General features: G+C 33.8%; 1 protein-coding gene across 1 annotated transcript in view; it reads left to right on the plus strand.

Annotated features, from left to right (window-relative positions):
• Positions 1–24511, plus strand: part of Drip (aquaporin homolog protein drip) — a 111919-nt gene that overhangs the window by 48985 nt on the left and 38423 nt on the right. The window contains exon 2 of the mRNA XM_081764707.1: positions 19162–19305. Within this exon, the coding sequence (XP_081620833.1) occupies positions 19162–19305 (144 nt within the window). The remainder of the gene's footprint in view (positions 1–19161; positions 19306–24511) is intronic.

Consider the following 24511-nt stretch of genomic DNA (forward strand, 5'->3'; position numbering starts at 1 on the left):
AGCAAGATCTCGAGTGGGTGAAACAATTTAAATTTTATTAATTTTGCAGTTATAAACTGATACATTAGTTTTCCTCGAGTATAATACTATTTTAGTGTTATTCAGAGGCAAAAATTTTTTAGACCATTCAAAGATTAAGATCTGCTTGTAATACTAAATGATCCTGATAATTCTGAATACTACAAAAATATTAAGATTCGCATATAAGAGAAGAGGAAAATTGAGATTTACCGATATCATTCATACATAATTAGTAACAACGGAACTAAATTAGATTTTTGTGGGATACTAGAGGAAATGTTAGAGATGATTTACAACCTATATATCTAACCACAGATTTACAATCAAACGGATAAGAGGCAAAAACCAACGTAGTAGTAAAAGCTTGAATATTAAAAAAACTTTTTTGATAAGAACGAGGTTATAAAAAGCCTTAGCGAAATCAAAGTAGTAGTGTCCGCTAAATCTTTATTAGAAACCACAGTAGTAACAAACATTAGAAATCTATTTTAATTCAATTCCGTTGATTTCTTTAAAGCCGTATTGTTCGGAGACAATGCGACGATGAAGAGTTGTATAAGTATTTAAAAATAAGTTGGTCTAAAATCTCAAATTGAATTATAATGTTAGTCCGTTTTAACAATTAAGGTTACAGCTACCACTTTCCATACTTACGGATAAATATAAGAAGCAAAACTCCATTCAAATATATGTCAAAATAAGAGGAATTAATCCAGAGATGCCTTGAACTATAAAAATCTGTATATACTTCATACAGAAATTTTAACATTTCAACCTTTTATAACCTGATTTACCTGTTCAACTAATTACTTATAACGTCAACTAATTAATAATATTGGAGAGAACTGGAGAATCTTCTACGCTTCTTGCCTTTCTTTTCTATATAGTGAAGAGTAATATTTAGACAGTACTTGTAAAATGTTAGTTTCCAAATGTCTTCTTATAGATCAGAATTTGGGTGCACTGTTTAACTGAAGAAAGAAAAAAAAATGAGTTGAACGTTGTGGAAAGCTTTTCGTAGTCTATTTTCCTTTTTAAAAACTCGTCGGTTAAACCTACATATAGCTATAATATTTTTGTAGTCTTTGGAAGCGTTGGATATAAGATTCCGGTAATTCCAGTTTATGACAACATTTTTGCAAGTCTCGCACAAAATGATAGAGAAGGATGAAAAAATGATATGATTTAAACATGCCCTCCCTTCACGAAAGCCATACTTTGATCCCTTTGTTTTTTTACCAAAGGAAGGTCGGTCGACAAGTGTTTTTTGATGAAAGTTGCATAGGTAACCCGAATTGTTTCATGTCGTGTCGTGATTGTTGAAACCTCAAACGGCTTCATTAGGGTGGAGGTCTCTATACTTTCAATTGTTTCTCCTCCCCACCCTGACTCACAGGTTATCACCCCATATGTCACTTTGTGCAGTGTTTTGTTTTTAATACCAAAATGTTAGCAAACCACCTTTTGGCCTTCACCTCGAGTTCGTCACTCTTGGATCTTGTTGCGTAATAAAAACCGAGCGTCTTGCATTTGATGTTGACATGCTATACGCGGTAACATGTTCAGGGGTTCCTTAAAGTCGTATCAAGGGAGTAAGATCAACCGCACTGTACTTGAAGTGGGTCAGTTTTGGTTTGTTTAGTAACCAATGAGAGAGAGAAAAAAAAATGCTACTGACATTAGAATTGCTCAGCTCTCATACATATTTCATAATGACGTCATCACGACAAAACTGACTGTGAAGTAGTGTGCTTTTTTAACCTTTGAACAAAATTCATTCCTTCCCATTGACATAAAATACTCTCAAATCATGTACTACCATGAATTTCTTTCCCAATTGTGGTAAATTTTGCCTTTTGTAGTAAAGGTTAAATTATTGTAGTAAAGGTTTGTAAAGGTTATTTACAAAATTTAAGGTTGATTATCTCATTGTTTGGTAAAAATTACTCTCATTGAAAGTTAGTGAAACACATGACACTGCTAGAGATATCATACTACTAATGAAATGAGAGGAAATGTTCCAGTGTAACGTTCTACGATTATGCTTTTTTAGGCTAAGGAAAACATGATTAAGGCAAATGAATGATGGAAGAATTGATGAATGGGAACGTAGGAGGAAACGTACTTCCGAGAACCCACGAACATGTTGTTCACCACAAATTAATCTTCACCAGGTATCGAACTAGGAACCGCACGCAGCAGTTCGCAAAACGTCTTATCTACAGCCTAGGGTGCAAGAAAGATTTAGACAAAATGTCCAGGTTGATGAGTGAATTAATCAGTGGATTTACTATATATTGAAATGTACTTTGTTAAATGATAAGTACCTTTCCGCCCCCGTTTTACTCTTGGTATCACGCGCTACTGCTTACATATGAACTCTCTGCAAGTCGTATTTTCAAAATCTTTGTCCTTCCTCCGAAAAACTACCAACCTTATTTCAATGAAACTTGAAATATCCTGCAATGTAATTTTTTTTCTCTCGCGGAACTTCCCACTCAGTGACCTGAACCTGAGGCCCCTATAAGGATCCCCAAATGTAGATTTTTTTTTAAAGAAAAATTTCAGGAAATTTTGTTTTTTCCTAAACTTACGAATTGGTTGTACAGTCCGCAGCAAAAAACCTGCAACACAAGCACATAAGTTTGTGAAACGACGAAGTCTTTTGCTTCAAAATAATTGTGCAGAGCAGAGGTTTCTCATGGAATCATTCGTGCCATTTAGACGTTATGTTGATTCCCTGGGCTGTTAGGCGTATTTTCACAAACTTAACATGCTCATGTTGCAAGTTTTTTTTTTTTCCTGCGGACTGGACACGCTTATGTATTACTTGAAAGCCTGATTGATTCTAAAGACAATGATGTGCAAACTATGAATCTCAAGATAGACCCAAATTACGATACGAGAAGGTTTCTAAGAACTTCATAACTTTTTTAAAAAATCTTTTAAAATGGTTACTTCTGGACAGGAGGTGAATCTTCTCTAGTCCAGAATTTGAGATAGGATTAAGTAATTTTTTGCCAGGGAAGATTAAATAGAACTGGTATTATTAAAATATTTTCCCTTTTTGGGTAATTTTAATGAATGACTAAAAAAGTAACTTTCTCAGTTAAATATTGCAATTTGACTTTCGATTTATCATAGACAAGTCATCCACTAGAAGAATTTTCCATTGCGTCCTTGTTAACCCAAATTTGTTTTCCTTCCATAGTTTCGATCTACCCAAAGCTTTCTGTCCCTTGGGTTTTCGAACTAGTATGAACCTTACATACCGAAAAAGTACTTTTGTTTCTGAGAGAAGGGGGGGGGGTTGCAGTTTGTACAAACATGATTCAGCGACGTAGAAGTAAACTTCATATATTTATAGATTTCACAAGATTCCCCTCGTATTCCGTCAGTGAAGGTTGTAAATCGAAAAATTTTAAATCCTTAAACTATTGCCCTGTGGTATTTCCCTGGGTGATCGACTTTCTACATATTAAAATTGATGTCCTGGTTTTTCTAATATCAAACACTGGGTGCTTCAATGTATGTTTGGTAGGAGAGATTGAAGGGGACAGAAACCAATGTTTCTCTGTTTGATTTACGTTGAGAATTTAATTTTATTTTCAATTTAAAGATTAGTACTTGTAAGTTAGTCGAAATTACTATTTCAAGTAGTAAATTTTCAAATTATTCCTGGATCAGCATTTAAATTACAATTACCCATTGCCGAACAATTGAAGATATCTTGTGTACTATTGTGCTGAAGACGCAACGCGCATAACGTTTTAACGTAAATAACTTATGTATTTCTCCTATTACCAGTAAAATAATTTTGTTTCCAATTTAATAGGCAATCCCGATAAGTACGGCTCCTTTTCTTTCACACTTACCAGTTAAACCTTTCTTTACCCTTGCCGCACAGCTCTGGCAAAAGATTAATAACCCACCGTCACTGAGTTAACTTTATTGCTTTTGTCACTGTATTTGCATTTTTCTTATTTTCTTTCATGATATACTTGTTACCGAATTTTTAGACATTTAACAGATGCAGAAAGATCTTTGCAGTATTTCACCCACTCCCAATCTCTTACTCTTAATTTCTGAATTTATTTGTTGAAGTTTAGCCTCCCTTCACAGTACAGAGGTTTTTGTGATACGTGTATCTACAGTTAAAGGTGCAATTTGAGGCACAGGTAACTAATGCTTTCAAATTTTCAATGATCTCCCACCGGGAGTTGAACCCGAGGTCCACAGAAGTACATGTACTGTACCAAAGACCACGATAGCAAATAGCCCAGTAGGGAGTGCTTCCGAATTTATATGAGCATTTCTTGGAGTATATAAAATAAAAAAAAATGTAATAAGATTCAAGCTGCCTTTTTAAATTGTTCAGAAAGTGGAATCTAAATCCAATACAGTATTGTCCATGAGACTAGATTTGGAGCTCTCTCGTCTCAAGAAATATACTTTTCAAGAGCTGTGTAGTCTCGTGTTGTATGTAGTCACAAAAATTCTAGTCATATCTAGTGTTGAGCAACAGTAATTCAATACCTAATAGAATTTGAAGAAAGTTAATGCTTAGGTTTGTATTGAATATCACAATTGCCTCTATATCTAATATATAAAAATGAGTCACTATGTTTGTGACTAATTCTTGAACCACTCGACCGATCTCGATTAGGTTTTCAACATAGGTTAAGTTCGGGCCTGAGACGGTTTTCGTCATTTCACGTTGACAGTGCATTTTAGGGGAAAGGGAAATATATAAAGATTATCGAAAATTACTGATAGTGTCGAATCCATAGTTTTCGGGATCGCTGAGACGAACAGCAGCGACATTTCGATGTAGTTTAAATTCACCCCTTTATGTTCCAAATGAAACATATTCTCCGTGCGAAGAACGGGTATTCTGCTATACTTCGTCACCCAAATTGGCGTATGGCATCAGCCAACAAGCTCGCAGTGCGCTGTTACTAAACATTCAGCGAGGAATCTAATAATTTTGTTCGTATTGTGGACAATTATGAATGATTTCAATTCGTCACTGAAAGTTTGATGACAGCGCACTGGGAGCTTATTGCCTGACGAAATACGCCAATTCGGATGACGTGGAGTATAGTAGCAATATAAATGTTGAATTAAAAGGGGAAATTGCATTAACAATAGTTTTACAAGGTGTCACAGTAGGTTTCAAATTACATTCAGAACTTCTTTCGGAAAGTATAAAAAAAAAAAAAAAAAAAAAAACTGGTATTGGAATATAGCGTTGAAAGACGGCAAGTAAACGTAAGAAACAATGAAATTTTGTTTCCAACAAAATACCGCATCAATATCAGAAAAAATGAGAAAATGCTACCATTTTGCTTTTTCAAAATTACAGCAAGAAATCTTCAATAAAAATTTCTTTTTGCAAAGAATGAATGAATGAAAAAAAAAAAAATCGTGACTTAAACATAAATTGAAGTTTCTAAAATTATGGTGGAAGAGTCTCATCCATTGGCAGTTGTTCGAAATCGATTAAGCAACTTGAATGAATGTTAAAGGTAGGAAGAAAGAAATCGCAGTAAATAATATATATCCTGTGATCTCTCTCTAATGAGGCGTGCAAAATGACTTTCATAATGAGCATAAATTTTGTAAAAGGAAAATTACTACAATTTAAATTCATTAGTTGTCTGCAACTGCGGTGTCAGTGTGAATATAACGGGAAGATAAATTGCAACACTCCTTGTCAGTTTTTTTAATGTGTGTATGTACACACATTCGTGACTTTGCACCTGAAAGTTATTTCGTAATATGTATATATATGTATATTTCTTTTTAAATCTTTATCGTACTAATATAATGGTTGATGAGTATTTTGCTTTTTTCATGTAATTTAAATTAAGGAAAAAAATTGAGTTTCTCTAAAAGCATTTTTTTAAAATTGCGCCATATATCTAAAAAGCCAGTTGTATACTATATAAATTGCTTACACGCTGATGAGTTACTCATTAAGAACGTGTGAATGTCTGTGTAAGTCTTTATCAACAAATGTGAACATTTTAGTTGTGTACGTTCATATACTGTTAAGTCTTACGAAGAATAGTAAATTAGGTACAATATAAGTTTATAGGCCATCCTCCAAGTCTACTTTTAAATTCTATTATTTTTTTTTACAATATACTACTAATGGCATGGGACTCATTGAGCGCTCATATCTGGTGCCAGGTTTCCTTGGCTCGATCTCGAGCAGTGAGTTTCTTGCGCGAGAGAGTTGTCTGTGTGGGTTTTCTCTAGGTTCTCTCATATTCTTATTTCACCATTCATTCACAAATCATTTGCTGTCATCACCCATCAATTTTCTTTAGTGCAGAGGACATAATTGTAGGATGTAAAACTACAAACTTAATTTCATTTAAGTGACACTAAATTCTAGCCTTCAACAGAACTTTGAAGAGAATGTAATTTCAACGTGGCGGTATGATGAAATTGAAACTTCACCTTTTTAATATTTTAATCCAGGCACGCTTCCTATTTGGGACTGGCTGTGACTCGCATCGTGCGAGAAAGATGGTTCGTACTCCCACATATTCAGTAGACTCTACATATAGATGTGGTCAACATCACGCGCCCGACCCTAGCTTCATTCCGCTTTAATTCCTTCCCAGGCAATTTGAGAAGCGCTGGGGAACTGTTTGACTTAAATAAAGTAGAAAACAAACCCTCCCTCCACCAGGGATTGAACCCCGTCTGTCTGTTTTGGTAGGTCGACATCACCTCTGCTTTAATATAAATACATGAGAAATTTTGAGCAATTGAATGTCCACAAATGCAATGAACCAATTAAATGAACTAAAATGGTTTTTAGAAGTTGTTGTATTTTCTGCTTTGGAATTTGTTCAATTGATAATCTGTACAAGTATGGCTCCTTTTCTCTCGTACTAATTTAGGCATTTCTTTACCCTTTTGCTACGAAGCCTCGGGAAAAAATCAATATCACACTGTTACTACTAGTGCTTTTATCACTGTTTGCATGTTTCCTATCTATTTTCCTTTCATGGTAGACTTGTTACTGCATTTTAAACAGGTGCAAAAAGACCTTTGCACTACATCTCAGCTGCAATCACTGTTATTCAAGTTCGCAACTTTAATCCAAATAGCTCCATACTTGGCTCACGATACTATGTCAACCCTGATACATTTCTACCGGCAATCTAACCCGGTATCATGCAACTGGTACCGGGGTAAAAGCAGTATTGCCATTGGTTAGTTTTTAACTTCACAAGTAGGCATACTATCTTCCCCAATAATAATAATAATAATAATAATAATAATAATAATAATAATAATAATAATAATAATAATAATAATAATAATAATAATATAATAATAATAATAATAATATAATAATATAATAATATAATAATATAATAATATAATATAATAATAATATAATATAATAATAATAATAATAATAATAATAATAATAATAATAATAATAGTAGTAGTGAGATTTTCTTACTCTGCATGTAGTAGTCGAAACAAATATAGAAGTTTTCTTCAGAAGGTTTTTTTTTTTATCTGACAACAAAAACTATTAAAAGAGAAAAATCTCATTGACTCCTTTCTCCTGACCTTCTATCACCACCAGAGCGCGAGAGCAGGTTCTCATTCACGAAAATGTTCTTCTGGTCGGAAGCAGCCATTTTCTTTCGTAACAGGTGACGTAATCTAGGCGGCTTAAAGAATCAAAGCCGAAAGAAAGTTAAAAAAAAAAAACTTAATGATCTCTCCATAGGTTATTGAATTCACATACTCGACCAACTTTAAAGAGTACATGTATTACACATATTCATGTGTATGTGAAGGATCCTGTGACGTATGCTCATGTTTAGGGCTTTATTTTTACAGAAGAGTTTATATCGTAACTAGCGTCTTCTTCAGAATCTGCTGGAAGCAATGACTGAAATAAGTGAAGACAAGGCAATGCATGCACTGTATATGCCAAACAGCTTCTCTTGGAAGCTGCAACTTCTGCTTGTAACTGCTCTGAGCTACATATGTTAATGAGTTTTGTGCTGTTTGAATGGCAGAGCAACAATAAAAACGCACTTAAGGCAGGTTGTGTTCATTTTCAAATGCAAATGTTTTTTCTAGCCACTTCCGCCCATTATGTGCTTCGCCATTCTACAGACTTTTCTTTGCATGAGCAATCGAGAAGCTTTTGCTAAATATAACAAAAAGCAGTTCGAATTACGCATCTTTCAACTACGAAGAACTTATAACTTACCTCCAGTAAGACTATATATATATATATATATATATATATATATATATATATATATATATATATATATATAATAATATAAAATATACTGCAATATTAACGTAATTCTATTAGTAGGCCTCTGGTGCTTGGGGTCCCGGGTTCGATCCCAGCCTCCGCCAAGTGAACTTTGTGGTGGACAAACACCGTGCTCGTGGGTTTTCTCGGGGTTCTCCCGTTTCCTCCCACTTTCTTCATTCCACCATTTCACTCATCTCTCATAATCACCGTCTCCTTTAGCCTAACCGTCATAATCGTGGGACGTAAAACTCAGATTTCATTTCATTTCTATTAGTAGGTTGTACGTAAAACTGAATTGTAAAATGCTGTATAGTTAGTGTCCTTAACAATATTCTAGAAGACATTTGCAACATTGGTGTGATGTGCATGGATGTTAGGGTTACGCATAAGACGAGACAAAATCTTCATGAGACGAGCCAGTTTTTCAATAGAAAGATAGTTTTCGAAACAGCCTCAACTGTAGTTTCGTACACTTAAGGGGGAAGGGGGCAAGAATGGGCAATTGACCCCCTGGTATTCCAAAATTTACTTTGAACGAAAATACATGAATTAACTTCTGTATATACTATTACTTTCGTTATAGCGTAATTTCAGGTTTGTATATATAAACTAGTTCATTAGTATATTACTATATTATTGATATATTTCACTCAGGGGGAGGACAACTTTATTCCATTGTCACTCATTAAATAATGCCTGTTTATTTTGCATTGATGTGGACTCTAATTCAGGATATCAAACTACACGGCAATGTCTGAGATCAATACATTGTATCTATATTTCATTTATGGAATAAGTACATTCCTTTTCTTTCTCTTCCTCGAGAGAATTATTAACTTGTAATTCTTCCATAAAATTCGCAATATTTTGGATGTGATAATTCCATATTAGTGTTTATTGCATTAGCCTATAAAATAGCTTCTTCGCCATAATGTTGCATTATATATATATGGTTCCGATTATTTGCCAATACAGTTTTTCATAGAACTTTTATATATATATAGAATACCATAAAAATCCATAACACCCCGTCGGAATCTGCCATGTACTCCTATACAGTGGCCCAAAAGTAGGTATACAAAGTAGGCGCTGACAAATAAGGTTTAGATTTAGATTCAAATAAAAGAATGGATGAAAAGCACAGGCCGACTTACTTTTAGAGACAAAACCATCGTAAAACCTATTGATAACCTCTAACGAGATCATATCTGTGGAATCATGTAAAGCCACTTTCGTTTCATCACAGGCGATTTTATATTGAAATTAGCCTTCGGCTAACTGGAGGCTCCGACCACCAGACTCCTGAGTTTGCTCGGCATACGGCTTCGTACCTCGTAAAACCACAATTCTACGGGATTTTCTATTTCAACTATCTGAAAGAGAAGATTTTTGTACCCCAAGAAAACTCATTTAATTAATATGAAGAACTTCATCCCTTTAGACTCCCTGAAAATTCACTTTTGGCAATTTTTCTATGGGTTAGTCCTGAAAAACTACAATCTTGCCAAATTTAATCGTTGTAACGTTACAGGAAATACCAAATAATTCTGTGGTGTGGACGGTGTCCCTATAAATAACACGGGACAAATTTCAGTTGCCCATAAAGCCACTCTAAAGTTGGAAATTATTATTGGTGACTTTCTTAGGTAATAACGAAAACGTACAAACATACCGAATTTCAAGTTGTTACTCAAATTCCAAGTAGGGGCCACCTAAAATTAGATTCTAGGTTTTTAAAAAATCCCCATTTAAATAACATGGGGAATGTCTTCATCCCCTTTTATACCCATATTACTTAAAAATATTCTTTTGGCAATTTTTCTTTGGATTAATTCCGGAAAGTTTTAATCACGCCAAATTTCAAATTTCCATGTCAACCAGAAGTACCCTTTTGTCAGTTCATGTAGTTTCATATATAGTTAGGATATCAAGGAAAAATTCTTAATGCCTAATGTCTACATACTATGATAGATGCCGTCCTAGTATTCAGCGTTTTTCTAAAGAAAGCGTTGGAAAACTAATATGCGAACTCACGGTTCAAGACCTCTTAATTCAAAATCGCGAAAGCTACTCAAAACCTAAGCTTACTCAACTGAGTGATTTAAAATCTAAAGACTGATCTTTTAAGGTAAATTTGAGAAATGATTATGCTGTCAAAAGCACATATAAACACAGTATGTGTTTGTAAATACTCGACGAAACTTAGCTCGTACTGCTTTCACAAAGCTATGTATTTTTAATTAATATTCGAAGTTATTGAAAAAGAAACGCAATTGACACTTACCTTGGCAATTAATTTATAAGTTCATTAACATCACATTCTAGTCTTAAAAAAAGCTTTTTAAAAAATGCGAAACCTTAGATTCCCAGCGTTTGCAATTTATAGAATCAAACCTTTATAATCATACCGATAAGAGAACAATGTCCTTCCTGTCGATAATTAAATTTTATAAAGTGAAACGAGCAAGCATACCATGGCAATGCCCTGTAGTTTTAGCCGGAAATAATAAATAATGCTTATAAATGCATCCATTTGCGATGTCCCTCAATCGGATTATATTTTTCCTATAGGTCAAGATCTCCACACTTGAAAGCTCTGTACAGCATGCACGTGTCTTTTACTTTCTATATAAATTCACAAATTCCGTTCGCTGCTGTTGAATATAGGTACGGCTAACACACGTGGACTTCAGTTTACCTCGACTCTAATATTGTATTTCCTCTAAGAAATTTTAAGTATTTTGAACGAGGAGTGAACACGTGCCAATTGGGCTTTTGTGCTGGACAAACACCTTGGGTGTAAGTTTTTCTTGGGGTTCTCCAGTTTCCTCTCACTTTATTTCATCATTCGATTCTCATCAGCCTATTTAGCCTACACGGCGTAAACGTAGCACGTAAAACAGAAAAAAATCTCATTTTTTTCTCTTTTAAGTTATAAGACCAGCTGAGAAAGATGATAAAATTTCTCCCAAGTTTCACTCTTCATAAATGTATGAAAAGTGCCCCCTTGATGATCAAATGACCAAAATTTTCTGTGCGCGTGCGTGGTCCGAGACTTGGATCCTGGTGTTACTTTCCTCTTCAACAAACCCGACTATTGATACCTCTTCACCGTAGTTCTTTCGTGTATTACGGATGCAGAGAATGGATCGCAGACTTCAATTAATCACCCAATATAAACGAGAAATATCTGATAGATCTGTTCAGCAACGAAATGATAGATTTATCCTTGCATAGTGGTCTCTTGGAATTTCCAAATTTTCCGACTAAGAAACGGAAACATATTAAAAAAAAAAAAAAAAAACCCACTAAACATTCGGACGCCCAACGAAAATTTACAGTATAATCATATTTATGTATTTGATTTTAATGTCACAGTTAAGTGAATATTCAACAAAAGTGACAAAGTACGTTATTATCAGTGAAGTATCCATGACTAAGAAAAGCTTATTTTCTTTTATAATTACCGCCCAACATTTTTGGAAGGAACAGATGTAAACCCGGGATTGTCCCGGCTAAACTAGGTCTGGAGCCCTATGGTTTGTCCACCTGCCAACCACATCGAATTCAAGCTCCGATCGTTGTACGGATCCCACAGTAATAGTAGGTTGTACGTATGTCGCATATCTATAACTGTCTTCTTGTAAGGATATAATTTGATAATGATTTTGCAGGATACTTTTAATACTGATACTATGTGTGTAATCGGGAAATGTATATTTGTGGTAAATTTCCTAGGAAAATAATTATAAATACGAAAATTAGAATGAGTTAAACAATGTTGCTAAATGGACAAGAAAGTTTATTTTCGTTTTATTCTTATTTACTGCTCTTTTGACATGAAATTTTCCACATGTCTTCGACGATTATACACATACTAACATTATAAGAAATACCAGGCAAATTAGTTATCAAATTATATTCCTATAACATTTATAGACGTGCGACAATAATTTTGGACATGGAGTGTACATCAGTCTCGAAGTTGCACAAAAAGCACTTTGAATGGTGGAACAGGGTTCGAATCCCTGTTGCTGTATTTGTCATACAACCTTCAAAACAGACTAATTTGAATAGTCTCACTGATAAAGAAGTTTCTCCTACAGCAAAAACTATTTCAATACTTAATTCCAGTTTCACACAAACACAGATATGTCCTTTTACCGGCAACTGTGCAAGCAAAAACCAATATCTAGGCAATACTATTCACGAATAACCTGTTACAAAAATTACGTTGAATTGATGAAATTATTGTAAATGGATTTTTTAAAATACAGGGTGGCCCAAAAGTAGGTATACACCCCTGCATTGATCAAGTATAACATTCTAGTTTATGGATTTATTTGCTTCGACTGTTCCGGGCTTAAATTAGAAGTATAAAAGGACGTTAAGAACAAACAATAAAGACACCAGATCTACTTGTTTGATAATAAGAAATGATATAAAATACGGGACGGGACTGTATACTTTTGTGCCACCCTGTATAAAAGAACTCTTTTTATTAGAGGGATACAAAGTCCATGCGAACAAGCGTTGGCCGAGAAATGTACAGCTAGGTTAGTGGTCAGGTCGCTAATTATTGGGGGAGGAAAGGGGGAGATTATACGAAAAAGTTGCAATCTCGTCGAAGTGACTTGATCGTTGTCCTAAGAGTCACGATGTTTCAGCCTTCTCGTGAGCTCTACATCAGAGAAGCCTAGTTAAAACTTAACGAACTTGTTAATTGTGAACGTGTTTCGTGGCTTCACGTGAGACAAGCACAGCAGATGAAATTGCCTTTCATACTTTGAAGGTCACGATCCTCCAAAGGATTTACAGCTCGGCAAACAGCGCTTGTGTGAATTTGTAACCAGCTGTTGAAGTGGGAGGAGGAGAAATGTTACCTCATTTTCTGTCAATCAATTTTTATGGAACAAATTTCTTATTAAAATGACATAAAATTTCTATATGTAGGATGTTACAAAGAAAAATCGTAAATACTTTGGATTTTTTAAATCTCTAGTTTTAAATCTAACAGCTATACCCTTCGAGCCGCACCGAGAATCTAACCCGGCTCTCCCGAGCAGTGGCGTACGCAAGAGGGTTTCACTCCCTTCCCCTCTTGATCAAGATATAATAAATGTTTTTGGATAACAAGATGTGTATATACAAACATCTGTAGTTATAACCTTGAGAACTGAACTGGAACCCCTCTCCCTTAACGAACTTCTGAGAACGCCCTGCTCCCGAATAATACTTTCAGATCTGACCATTAAGTATTTAGGCATCTTATGTGTTAGGGAGTAGCAATTTTGGAATTGGAGCACTCCAGGCCTGATCTCTCTCTCTCTCTCTCTCTCTTTTTCTTTTTCTTTTTTCTTTTTTTTTTTTTTTTTTTTTTGATGCAAATTGAAACTCTCATGGATGTTGCTTCTTGAAGACCTGTTGTTTCTTGATAGAAGACCTTCATCTTTTGATAATAGCATGTTTGAACAATCATACAAATCCGTATAATTCATTTATTTACAGCTGGCCTATACAGTATATATTACATAAGAGCGCAGTTTACAATATTAGAAAAGCAAAGTGAAACAATGAGGAAAGGTGGAGAGGGCCAAATAGAAGAACGAAGTGTCGGAAGTATGTTAAGCCATGGATTCACTAATACAGGGTGTCCAACATACAAAGCAACACGGAGTTTGGGATAGAACTTCTGAACCTGAAGCTCGGTTAACAAAATGAAGATTTGTTCATGCATATATTTTAAAACTAGAAAGCAACTATTGAAGTGAACTAGGAACTACAGTGTTGCCAGATGTAACCGAAGGTGGATTTTTTTTTCAAAACACTTATATTGGCTCATAACTCATAATATGGATGTTCTGTCGTTAATTTTTAGTTTGTTCAGTTGGAGTAGCTTAGAAACTATGGAGCAGAAAAAAAAAAATAATTTACACCGATAACCAACCAGATGAGGCCTCTGTAAGGGGGAACTAGGGAAATCATAATTCTCATAAATTAAAACTCTGAATTGGTAACACTGCTGATGTTTCAGTGCATCAAAAGGTGTTAAGGATCTGTCTACATTATTCGATTTCTGAAAACCGTGAAAAAACATTTTCAATTTATAATAACTTACATGCACCCGGCAACACTATTTCTGAAGCTAATTAAAGCAAGAGGAATACAAGAACAATCCTCGAACTATACAAAATCTGGAAACTAACATTCGCAGTGCCATTGAGGACATTAACAGTCCTACTACTCGTAAAGTTCCTGCCAACATGGTGAAACGTGTGAACTAGTATTTGAATCAAAACAGTGGGCACCTTCAGCATCTGCTGTATAGCTAACTCATTTCGTGATAATAGCAGTGTTACTGGGTGCATGTAAGTTAGTTTTATCATGATAATTTCAAAGTTTTTAATTGTTCTAAGGAATTGCATAATGTAGGCAGATCCTTAACACACCTTTTGATGCACTGAAACATCAGCAATGTTGCCAGTTAAGTGTTAATTTATGAAAACCATGATTTCCCTAGTTTCCCCTTACAGAAACCTCATCCGGTTGGTTATCGGTGGAAATAAAAAAAATTCTGGTTCATAGTTTCCAAGCTACTCCAACTAAACAAACTGAAAATTAACGACAGAATATCCATATGTAAGAGTTATGAGTCATTGTTTTGCAAAAAATCTGGTTACATATGGCAACACTGTGTGGTTCCTAGTGTACTTCAATCGTTGCTTTCTAGTTTTAAAATATATGCATGAACAAAGCTTCATTTTGTTATAACCATTATGTGTATCGCTTCAGGTTTGTTATATCCCAAACTCTGGGTTGCATTGTATAGTAAACACCCTGCTTATAAAACTAGACTGCGTTATGGAAGTTGTTTGCCTGTTAATCGACCAGCTCTTTCCCCTCTTCATGTGGTTTTACTGTGAAGGGTACCCAAAAGCTGTCACATAGAGCAGTCAATTAAAAATGACTGATGTATTTCAATCAAGTTGTTAGTCCTTTTTTTTTTTAAAAAAAAAAAGTACTGATTAAACATTATTTCAGTAAAACGGATTGATTATTTGAACAAGCTTAAATGATACTAGTTGCCTATTCCAAAACATGCCAGTAATTGCTAATTCCTAATAGTACAGTCAAGCTAAGTTGTCGCTACATTCGCTCTGATGCTAATAGATGGCACTAGCGTGCAGCCAATTTGCAAACTTAAAATTATTAATGACGGTGTAATTAATCGCAACTCACTGTATAGTTTCAATTTCTTTCAAAATTGCAGAAATCCGCAACCACATGTACTAAAATTTGTATTTCTATAGCAAATATGATAATTTAAACTTAATTTTCAATTTGGAAATTAAAAATGATTATACTGAACATGAACGTTCTGTTTATTAGGACAAGTAAATAGTTTTCAATTAAGATTTTAACCTATGGTGTACAAAAGATCGAAGGCTTAGCCGCAATCCGTAGTTAATATTGTATTCAAGTAACTCGTATAGATTAAGAAAGCGCATGAACCTAAAGTTAAGCTCAAACCTCTTGATGTCTGTCAAAAACCAATGGTATGCAAGTGCAACGTTGCCGGATTTCGCTTCCATTCGTGTACACGCATAACGTGAAACATTACCGCGTGAAATTAAGATATTGAAAAGCAAATTCGTTCTTATAAATTTTATTAACGCTATAGTGACATAAGAACGTACCTTTTTTAAAATTTGCTTTATCCTAATCCAGGAACAAAGCCATTAGTCAACGTCGCCCAGCTTGCATTTGATATTGTGAAAAAGGACAATGCCTTAAACGTCAGGAGGTTTGAGCCCGACTGGAAAATGGTTTATATTACTTTCTACAAAAGTAGTTCGCCAAAGGCTAAGGTGGCTATGGTAGTGCTCACCTGTGAAGGGTCCCTGGTTTGATCCTTGACCATGCGAACTTGGTCTGTGGGTTTTTCAGTTTCGTCTCTCATTCTCACATTCTACTGATTCTTACAAAATCATTCACTAATTCATCTTCAGTCTTAAGGTTATATCAGTTGATTATAACTCGAAATCTAACTTCATATCCAAACTGGTTCATTTCATATGAAATTTCATATCAGTTTTAATATTGACATGCTATACTGCTTGGCATATCATTCATAGTTCCAAGTCCATATTCGACATTTTACTATTTTCTGCTTCAGAAGCTGAAGTCTATGAAATAAAATTCTTTGTGATATAAACTTTTGCAGCCATATTTTTAAAATGTCCTTAGGATCATTTTCAGTGCTACAAAAAAAGATTGACTTTTATGTAGTTCGTAATCTTCGTGTTCTTATTCTAGTGTTTATTTCCCGTAACTTCAATTTGATTTTTTTTTAAAGGGGTATGGATGTAAGAAACAAGATTAACGTTGAATCACCAGCTATCTAACTCTTCTGTAGTTACATAATTACCAGCATACCAACAATTCTATTCGGTATGAATTTTTGGTATGAATTTTAATATTTTTTCATGAGAGGTTCGAAATTTTATTATAGATATTGGAAGTTTGTGTTGCTGCTGATTTATTGCCATTGCTTTTTATGAATTCCATGTTTTTAATTACACTTAAAAAAAACTGAAAGAAGTCACGCATGTTTGTTTTTAAGTTCACTTGAACAAAATAAGAAGGAACGAATGACATATTGCGAATTTTAGTTATTATAAATCAGACGGCAATGTTAAAAAAAAAAAAAAAAAAAAAAAAAAAAAAAAAAAAGCCTTCATTATTTGTCTTAAATCTCTGGCGACTATGGGAACAAGCATTATCTTAATTGATTTTCCATAAGAAAAAGCAGAATAAATTGTTGGAAGATTTTCTGGAATACTATTAAGAGATTTCTGCCAGATGTTGCATACTTATTGCCCACCAAAACTGGCACATATACGATATAAGGAAAATTAAATTCATCATTGAAATTAGTGTTCCTGTTTTGCTTAGTCTTCTGAAAAAAGGATATTTAGATTTCAAGGTAATTATTTTCCCACAATTTCAGTTGCTTTCACTTATCCTTGATTCCTGTCTATCACTTTAGCGTCTCTAAAATTAATAATGGTGGACCACCATCATTTTAAGTCTATTTACTCGATATCTAGTGGCCCAGTACAGCTTCAATCCTTCTGCTTAATTAGTTTCCAATAATAATAATAATAATAATAATAATAATAATAATAATAATAATAATAATATGGAAAGTTTATAAGGTGATTATAAATTATCGATGTAAAACTGAAAGCTGCTGGTAAAGGATGACTTTTGAATCATAGAATTTAAGAAGTGGACGTATTAACGACTGTTAAATATAAAGAGTAACATTGATGAAATCGACTGGTTCTTATCTTGTCATCTGAAATAGGATAGTTCGGTACTTAGAGCTTTAAGTGATTTTCGAATTCGAGGACTTAGTTTGATTTCCTAACTTCAGTTTCTTCAAAATTTTTATATTTCCAAAGTTGAGAATCTACAAACTTGAAAAGTAGCTTACTAGGCCTAACCGGTACTGCCCCCTTAATCACTCAACTAAAATTAGCCCGAGTGATGGTCATCTCTCTTCACGTTTTGTAACACTAATGAATTAAGTCTACTATTAAATCCACTATAGGCTTCGAATTCCGCATAAAATGCAAATGGGGAAACATTTTGTGTAAACTGATTCCATAAATAGTTTCAGCATGACTTAAGTGGGTACTTAACTAATCGAATGATCAGCAAGATTGTATGTGTGGTCTCCTACCCTTTTGATCCCCGTGGAAGTACGTGGTTAAATTTGTTAGTCTTACATGTTCTACTTTTGTTAGGGGAATTATATTCAGGGCTTATTGGAGTTAATTTACTCTTAAATTTGCCTTTCTTTTGAAAAGTTCTTTTCAGTACTCACATGGGTAATATTGCGTAATAGAAAGGCTTTTCATTCGTAAATATATGTAAAACATTTTAATACTTACAATAAAGATCCCTCTAAATGGGGAAAGTGCAATCTCCTTTTCTCTAAGGTAGATCACGTTTTTTCTTTCAATAAAACTTTATGTAAACATGAACCTTAGTGATTCCGAACTATATTAATTGAATAATTCTTTATAAATTCCAGTAATTTCTTTCCTTCGTACATAGGAATTGTTGGATTAATGTGATACTAATCTCAAATCTCGGATAGTGTTTTACAGCGAGATATTACTCACTTGTGAAGGCTCAAATCTTTAAATTTGTAAAGATAAATTAAGCGTCTTAGTGTTCTGTAGTGTCATTAACAGTAGTTATATCTACTGTGGCTCACACGTTTTAAGGAATCTTTCTCGCATTCACCCATAAAGAACGTTGTAAAAAATACTTTTATAGAGGATTACATAACTAAGTGTTCAAAACATTTTATACACTGCTCATCTTCAGAAAACATTTATAGGTAACAATATAATAAACCTCTTTTGCTAACCGTAATTCTTGAAGCACAAGAACGTTTACAATTTCTTCCTGCAACCACAGAAAAGATGTTACAATTTGCTAGTTGGTAATAGCAGAAGACTTCTACTTAACATTAAAAAAGAAATGTTAAAAACCGTGAAGCGTTCATTACCTAATTTTTATTAGCAAACACGAAAAATCTTCCGGACCGAAAGTACGAAAACAAAAGTACTTGTGGTTTTTTATCTATTCAAATTGCTATTTCGAGTACGTAACATTTTATGACTTGTACGGAGTAATAGTAATAATACTAATAATAAAGTGAATAATAATTATGCAAATGTATTTGTGCTTGAGTAATGAATAAGTGAAAAACTTTTTCTTAACTAGATTTTTCCCTTTTTCTTTTGTAGGCTATTGGACATGTGAGTGGATGTCACATCAACCCAGCTGTGACTTGTGGTCTCCTTGTCACGGGACACATTAGCATCTTGAAGGCAGCTTTCTATATTATAGTCCAATGTATCGGAGCGGTGGCAGGTTCTGCAGTGCTTAAGGTTCGTATATATTTGTATAGAAAAAGTCACCTTAAAAATAGTTTTTCAATAGAAAATATAAAACTACTTGAGGGTTATTCAAAGGAAATATGTATTTTTATAAATGTATGAAATAATAGCTGCATAATCTGGTTATCTATACAGGGTGGACCTTAATCTTGATACGCCCTTGTAACTTTTAAACTAATAGAAAAAAAAAAACTAAAATTTTCAACTATACAAATATTGACAAAGGAGACATTCTTTGGCATATTCTGAGATACAAGGTTAACTGTTGCCAACTCGATAGTTATACTTTTCCCAATCGCACCAAGTCTCTTATCTACATCTCTTACACATCTCATATCTACATATTAAAAGAAAACATACCATACTTTTCATGCAATATTATAAACTAATGAAACTACAGTATCACAAACTTCGAGAAACAACTTAATTTTGACGATTCTACAACAGTGTAATATCACAAATGAGACGAATGGGATAAAGTATTGTAAATTGGTTACTTGGAGAGTTTTTCATACTAGCTCTTATTTATTGCAGTTTTTCTTGTGACGTTTCTAGAGCTTAATCCATGCTACCTTTTCCTGCAGTTATATCAATTTTACTGAGACTGAAGCCTCCCAGGAGCCAGAATGTGCTGTTTCCAATTAGCCCCGCTTTGGGGGCTACTTGGAAAATGTTTTTTTTCGTAGTAGTAAGAGCTGGGTGAAAGATGGGACTATTTGGAAAGAACCACTTGCAAGATCACACTTTCCTGAGAAGATTAATATGTTTGTTTCTTTCATAGTAATATGTTCTTAGGTTGTTTTAAAGAACTTTTTTTTTTTTTTTTTTTTTTGCACAACCCTTTAAACATTGTTAAACCAATCTAAACTAACTACAGTGGTAATCTTGTCTTCCTGAAGGCCTACATAACCATTTTTTTTTTTCAATATGCTTTTATAAACGATATTTTTTTCAAACAATGCAAGGGAAATTTATGCAAATGCCAATACATGCATAAGCTCTGGACTTCGACACTAAACATGCCCTACATAATTCTATGAAATTTATGTATCAGATCAATAATTGCCTTATATTAGTTTACAATATTACCTGGTACCATTTTTACAAGTGTTCAGTCATGTCCAAAATGATTGTCGCATGTCTATAAATATGTTGTTGTGGGAATATAATTTGATAGACTTCGCCCGGTATTTCTTATGTTAGTATGTGTATATTTGGTAAAGATATGTATAAGGTAAATTTCATGTCAAAAGCAGTAAATAAGAACAATATAACAAAACAAAAACCTTTCTTTTCCACTTAGCAACCTTTTTGTTTTACTCACTCTAATTTTCGTATTTATAATTCTTTTTCTATGATATTTACCACAAATATAAATTTTTCGATTATACACATAGTAACAGTATTAAAAGTACCCCGCAAAACATTGTCGAATTATATTTCCACAAGAACAGTTATACGACAATAATTTTGGATATGACTGTACCTTTACATTAATTCTTTGCAAAAAGAAAACCATGGTACTGTTATATTAATAATGTAATACAGTACGATAAGGACAAATATTCACTTACTGAAATTCTTTGCTGCAAAGTCATATGGAAAAACTTGCTCTCTGCGGTTGTAGGTAGGTTCAGGCAAAACTTCAGTAAGGCCATCGTTGTCTGATGAATATAATCATTTTTAGTAGAAAAAAGGAAGGAAATAAAAGAATGGACAGATTGACCCAGAAAGAAAGTGGAAATGTAAAACTAATTCGTCTCATAAGGAAACTTCTGAAAGCAATGATATTTAGTACAACCAGGTAAAAATCACTTTTCATCACGGAAACACAGGGGCAATTTACAGAAAATTCAAAAAACACTAAGTATCAAAGTATCATGAGAATTTTTAGACCCGTCTATAAATAGTACACAGCACCATATTGCTGACCATCCATATTGTTTCTTTTAGGTGCCTACTTTTTATTGGTCTGAAAGAAAACTACGTATGTCATAGTTCTCTTATTATTATACCATACAACACAAATGTCAGTTTTCCAAATAGCCCCATATTCTCCAAATAACCCCAGTTTACGGCACGTCTTAAAGTATTGTAATGTCGAATACTACGATCATCATAAGATGGATTTTCAACAAGTAGAAACAATTACAAGGAATTGAAAATTACTTTAAAAAAAAAAAAACTATAACTATTTCGCAACAATGTTTAGATAAGTATCATATCGAATTACATACATGCATTTTAATCGAAATGATGATAGTAATGCAATTTACAGTAATTTATCTGCACGTTTATAGGTTTGTGGCAAATTCCTTTCGACAGTAAAGTTCGGAGATCACGAACTTAAGAAGGGTGCAGCTTTCACTGGTCGATTCTAAATTTTGTATAATTTAGTTCTTTCACAGAACAAATAACAATAATGTTACTAGTTTTAAAAAGTTCCCACGCTTCAATATATTACTAATTGTGTTTTTAACACTAATTTGAAGATTCTAAATCCATTTGAATGATTGTCAAATATAGCCTTTCATGGAGTCACGAAAAAAATTAAATCGAAGTTGAGATTGATTTCTCAAATTTGAGATCAATTTTCTAGGCACTCAAGAGATGCATATGTTTAAAAATAGCTTCATTGGATTGAGTATCCTAAAATTAATATGGAAAAGCGCAATTGAAAATGTATCCAAGCGTGGGCAATTTTTACTAGTGGTATCACGGTTATTTGATTAGGACCCCATTTCGAGCTAATGAGATTAACGTTATCGCTACAGCGTTGCTAAGGTTGATATCCTTATGTTCGGCAACCATTAGAAGAGCTACGTGTAGCGGGTTGACAGACATTGCAGGCGCTTTGCTTTAACCTAAATGGGTAAAACCTATGGAACGCAGGTAACTTCAAGAGCCTTGTAAAGCCGCACACGAATATTGATTTACTACATGAAAAAGTAGTTCCATTTGACAGCTCACTTCTGTAATTTTGCCTCAAACTCGCCCAACCTTCTTCTATATATTAAAATGCTGTTTATACGGTCGTCTATAGTAATTCAATCCCTTTGATCTTCCCATTCTTCAGTTGTCTGAAAAGAGACATGAAAGTGAGGAAGTGGAAAGGAGACTTACGTTCATATTAGTGCGCTGTGTAGACAGCACAGATTCAGCTAGTAGGATTTTGAAATCTTTTAGTTGAACCCCATTTGATACTCTACAGAAAAATGTTTTTATTCACCAATTTTAACGATATGGTGTTTATCAGCCATATTGAATTCTGTATAACTCTTCAAACCCAGTGTCACTCCAGATTGACGAATATATCGTCACCTCGTCCATCAAATTGAATGAATTAGTTTCGATTCGATGCCTAAATTTTAAAATACAAAAAATTGTGTGCATTTGTAAGTACATAGGTGTGAGGAAAGTACCCTCAAGCTCCTCTACAATTAGGTGAAACAAATGCTTTCGATTTGTACACCAGCGTTTGTTGATTTTAGATTACCCTTGGACAGATTCTTAATCTTTCACAGAATGATGATAAAAAAAAAAAAAAAAAACAGGTTAGGTTTCAAACAATTTAGATGTGACTTTGTCCGGTTTGACCTGAGATTGAAATTGATTTAGTAACTAATAAAACCTTCCAAGTTTTACGTCGAGCCGTATTTCTCGTAACTCAGTTCGAGTATGTCGAAGTCTCGCTCGAAATCTGGAATACCTCGTATGTTAGTTAACCATCCAATCACTTTCTAAGTATATATATATATATATATATATATATATATATATATATATATATATATATATATATATATATATATATATATATATATATATATATATATATATATATATATATATATATATATAAACGTTAAAACAAACAAAATGCCAAATTTCATGTCTGTAACCTTCGGGAATACTGTATATCACTTAAACTTGTCTAATTATTTTAAATGAGAAGTCCATATACCAAATTTCATCCCATCTTCAGAGATATGGATATTTTAATATAATTGCGACCCTTATTTTCCCCTTTCCTCGTCGAATTTCCCAAAAAAAATCACCAGGTTCATGTTCAGCTGAGTTTTCAACGACTCGCAGTACGTGTAGTTGTCTCCGGGGGGATCCCAACACTGATGTCCCATCCCGATTTTTTCTTAAGGAAAGTTGGCAACCCTGCTCTTACTACTCTCAGGACGACTTCGATTAGATATGTATATAGATTGTGAAATCTTTATTTTTTCAGTCCCCATACAGCAGCGTTTTCCAACCGGTGTGCCGCGGCACACTGGTGTGCCGTGAATGGGCCGCTGGTGTGCCGCGAGGAAATCGAAACAAATTATTAATTCTACAGGAACCAAATTGCAAGACATAGGAAAAAATGTACACTTGTATTTCACATTACTATGAACCTCTACTATAAATCTACAATTTCAAGTTTCATACTGTGTAATTTTTTTTCCTTTTTTATTGTTGGAAAACGTATTTATCATTGTCATAACCATTATTGCTTCTTTATTGTAGCAGACTATTTCGTAACTTGAAATTTTAACATATCGTTCAATAAATTCAACAAAGCAAACATGCATACAAATTACCTACATTTGTGTTTTAAAGGTACAGGAGATTTGTTCATTTGTTCGTTATTTAGTGATCTTCCTTTTTAGTGAAAGATTAGATACAGTTTTCGAAAGAGAAAGTGAATTTTTAAAAACCCGAGTCCTATATTTCATGGCAATTGTTTTATATTTTAAAATTAGAATGAAAAATAAGCATAATGATTTACCACAGGAGAATACCAGTGATCGAGCATTCTTCTCTGTAAGATCAGTAATCACAGAAAAATACCAAGGTATTTTATATTTACAAATAATAATAGTAATAATATATAATATATAACATAATATATAATATAATATGGGTGTGCCGCGAGAATTCAAATTACACCTGTAGTGTGCCGCAAGTTGAAAAAGGTTGGGAAACGCTGCCATACAGTGTTAGTATTAAGTGATCTTTTACCCACCAGCCTGAAAATAGGCTACAGAACAACATTAAAATGGTTGAAATATGAAACCTGAAAAATGGATTTTAACATCGCAGCATTATTATATTCGAAACTTTTAATAAGTCCCTTTCTGCTGCGGGCCCGTAGTTAACGCCACTGCTTGTAATGTTACTTTCGAGAACGTCACGACAAAAATAA

This window comes from Thermobia domestica, chromosome 7 (genome assembly GCF_964235325.1).
Source record: "Thermobia domestica chromosome 7, izTheDome1.hap1.1, whole genome shotgun sequence".
NCBI lineage: Eukaryota > Metazoa > Arthropoda > Insecta > Zygentoma > Lepismatidae > Thermobia > Thermobia domestica.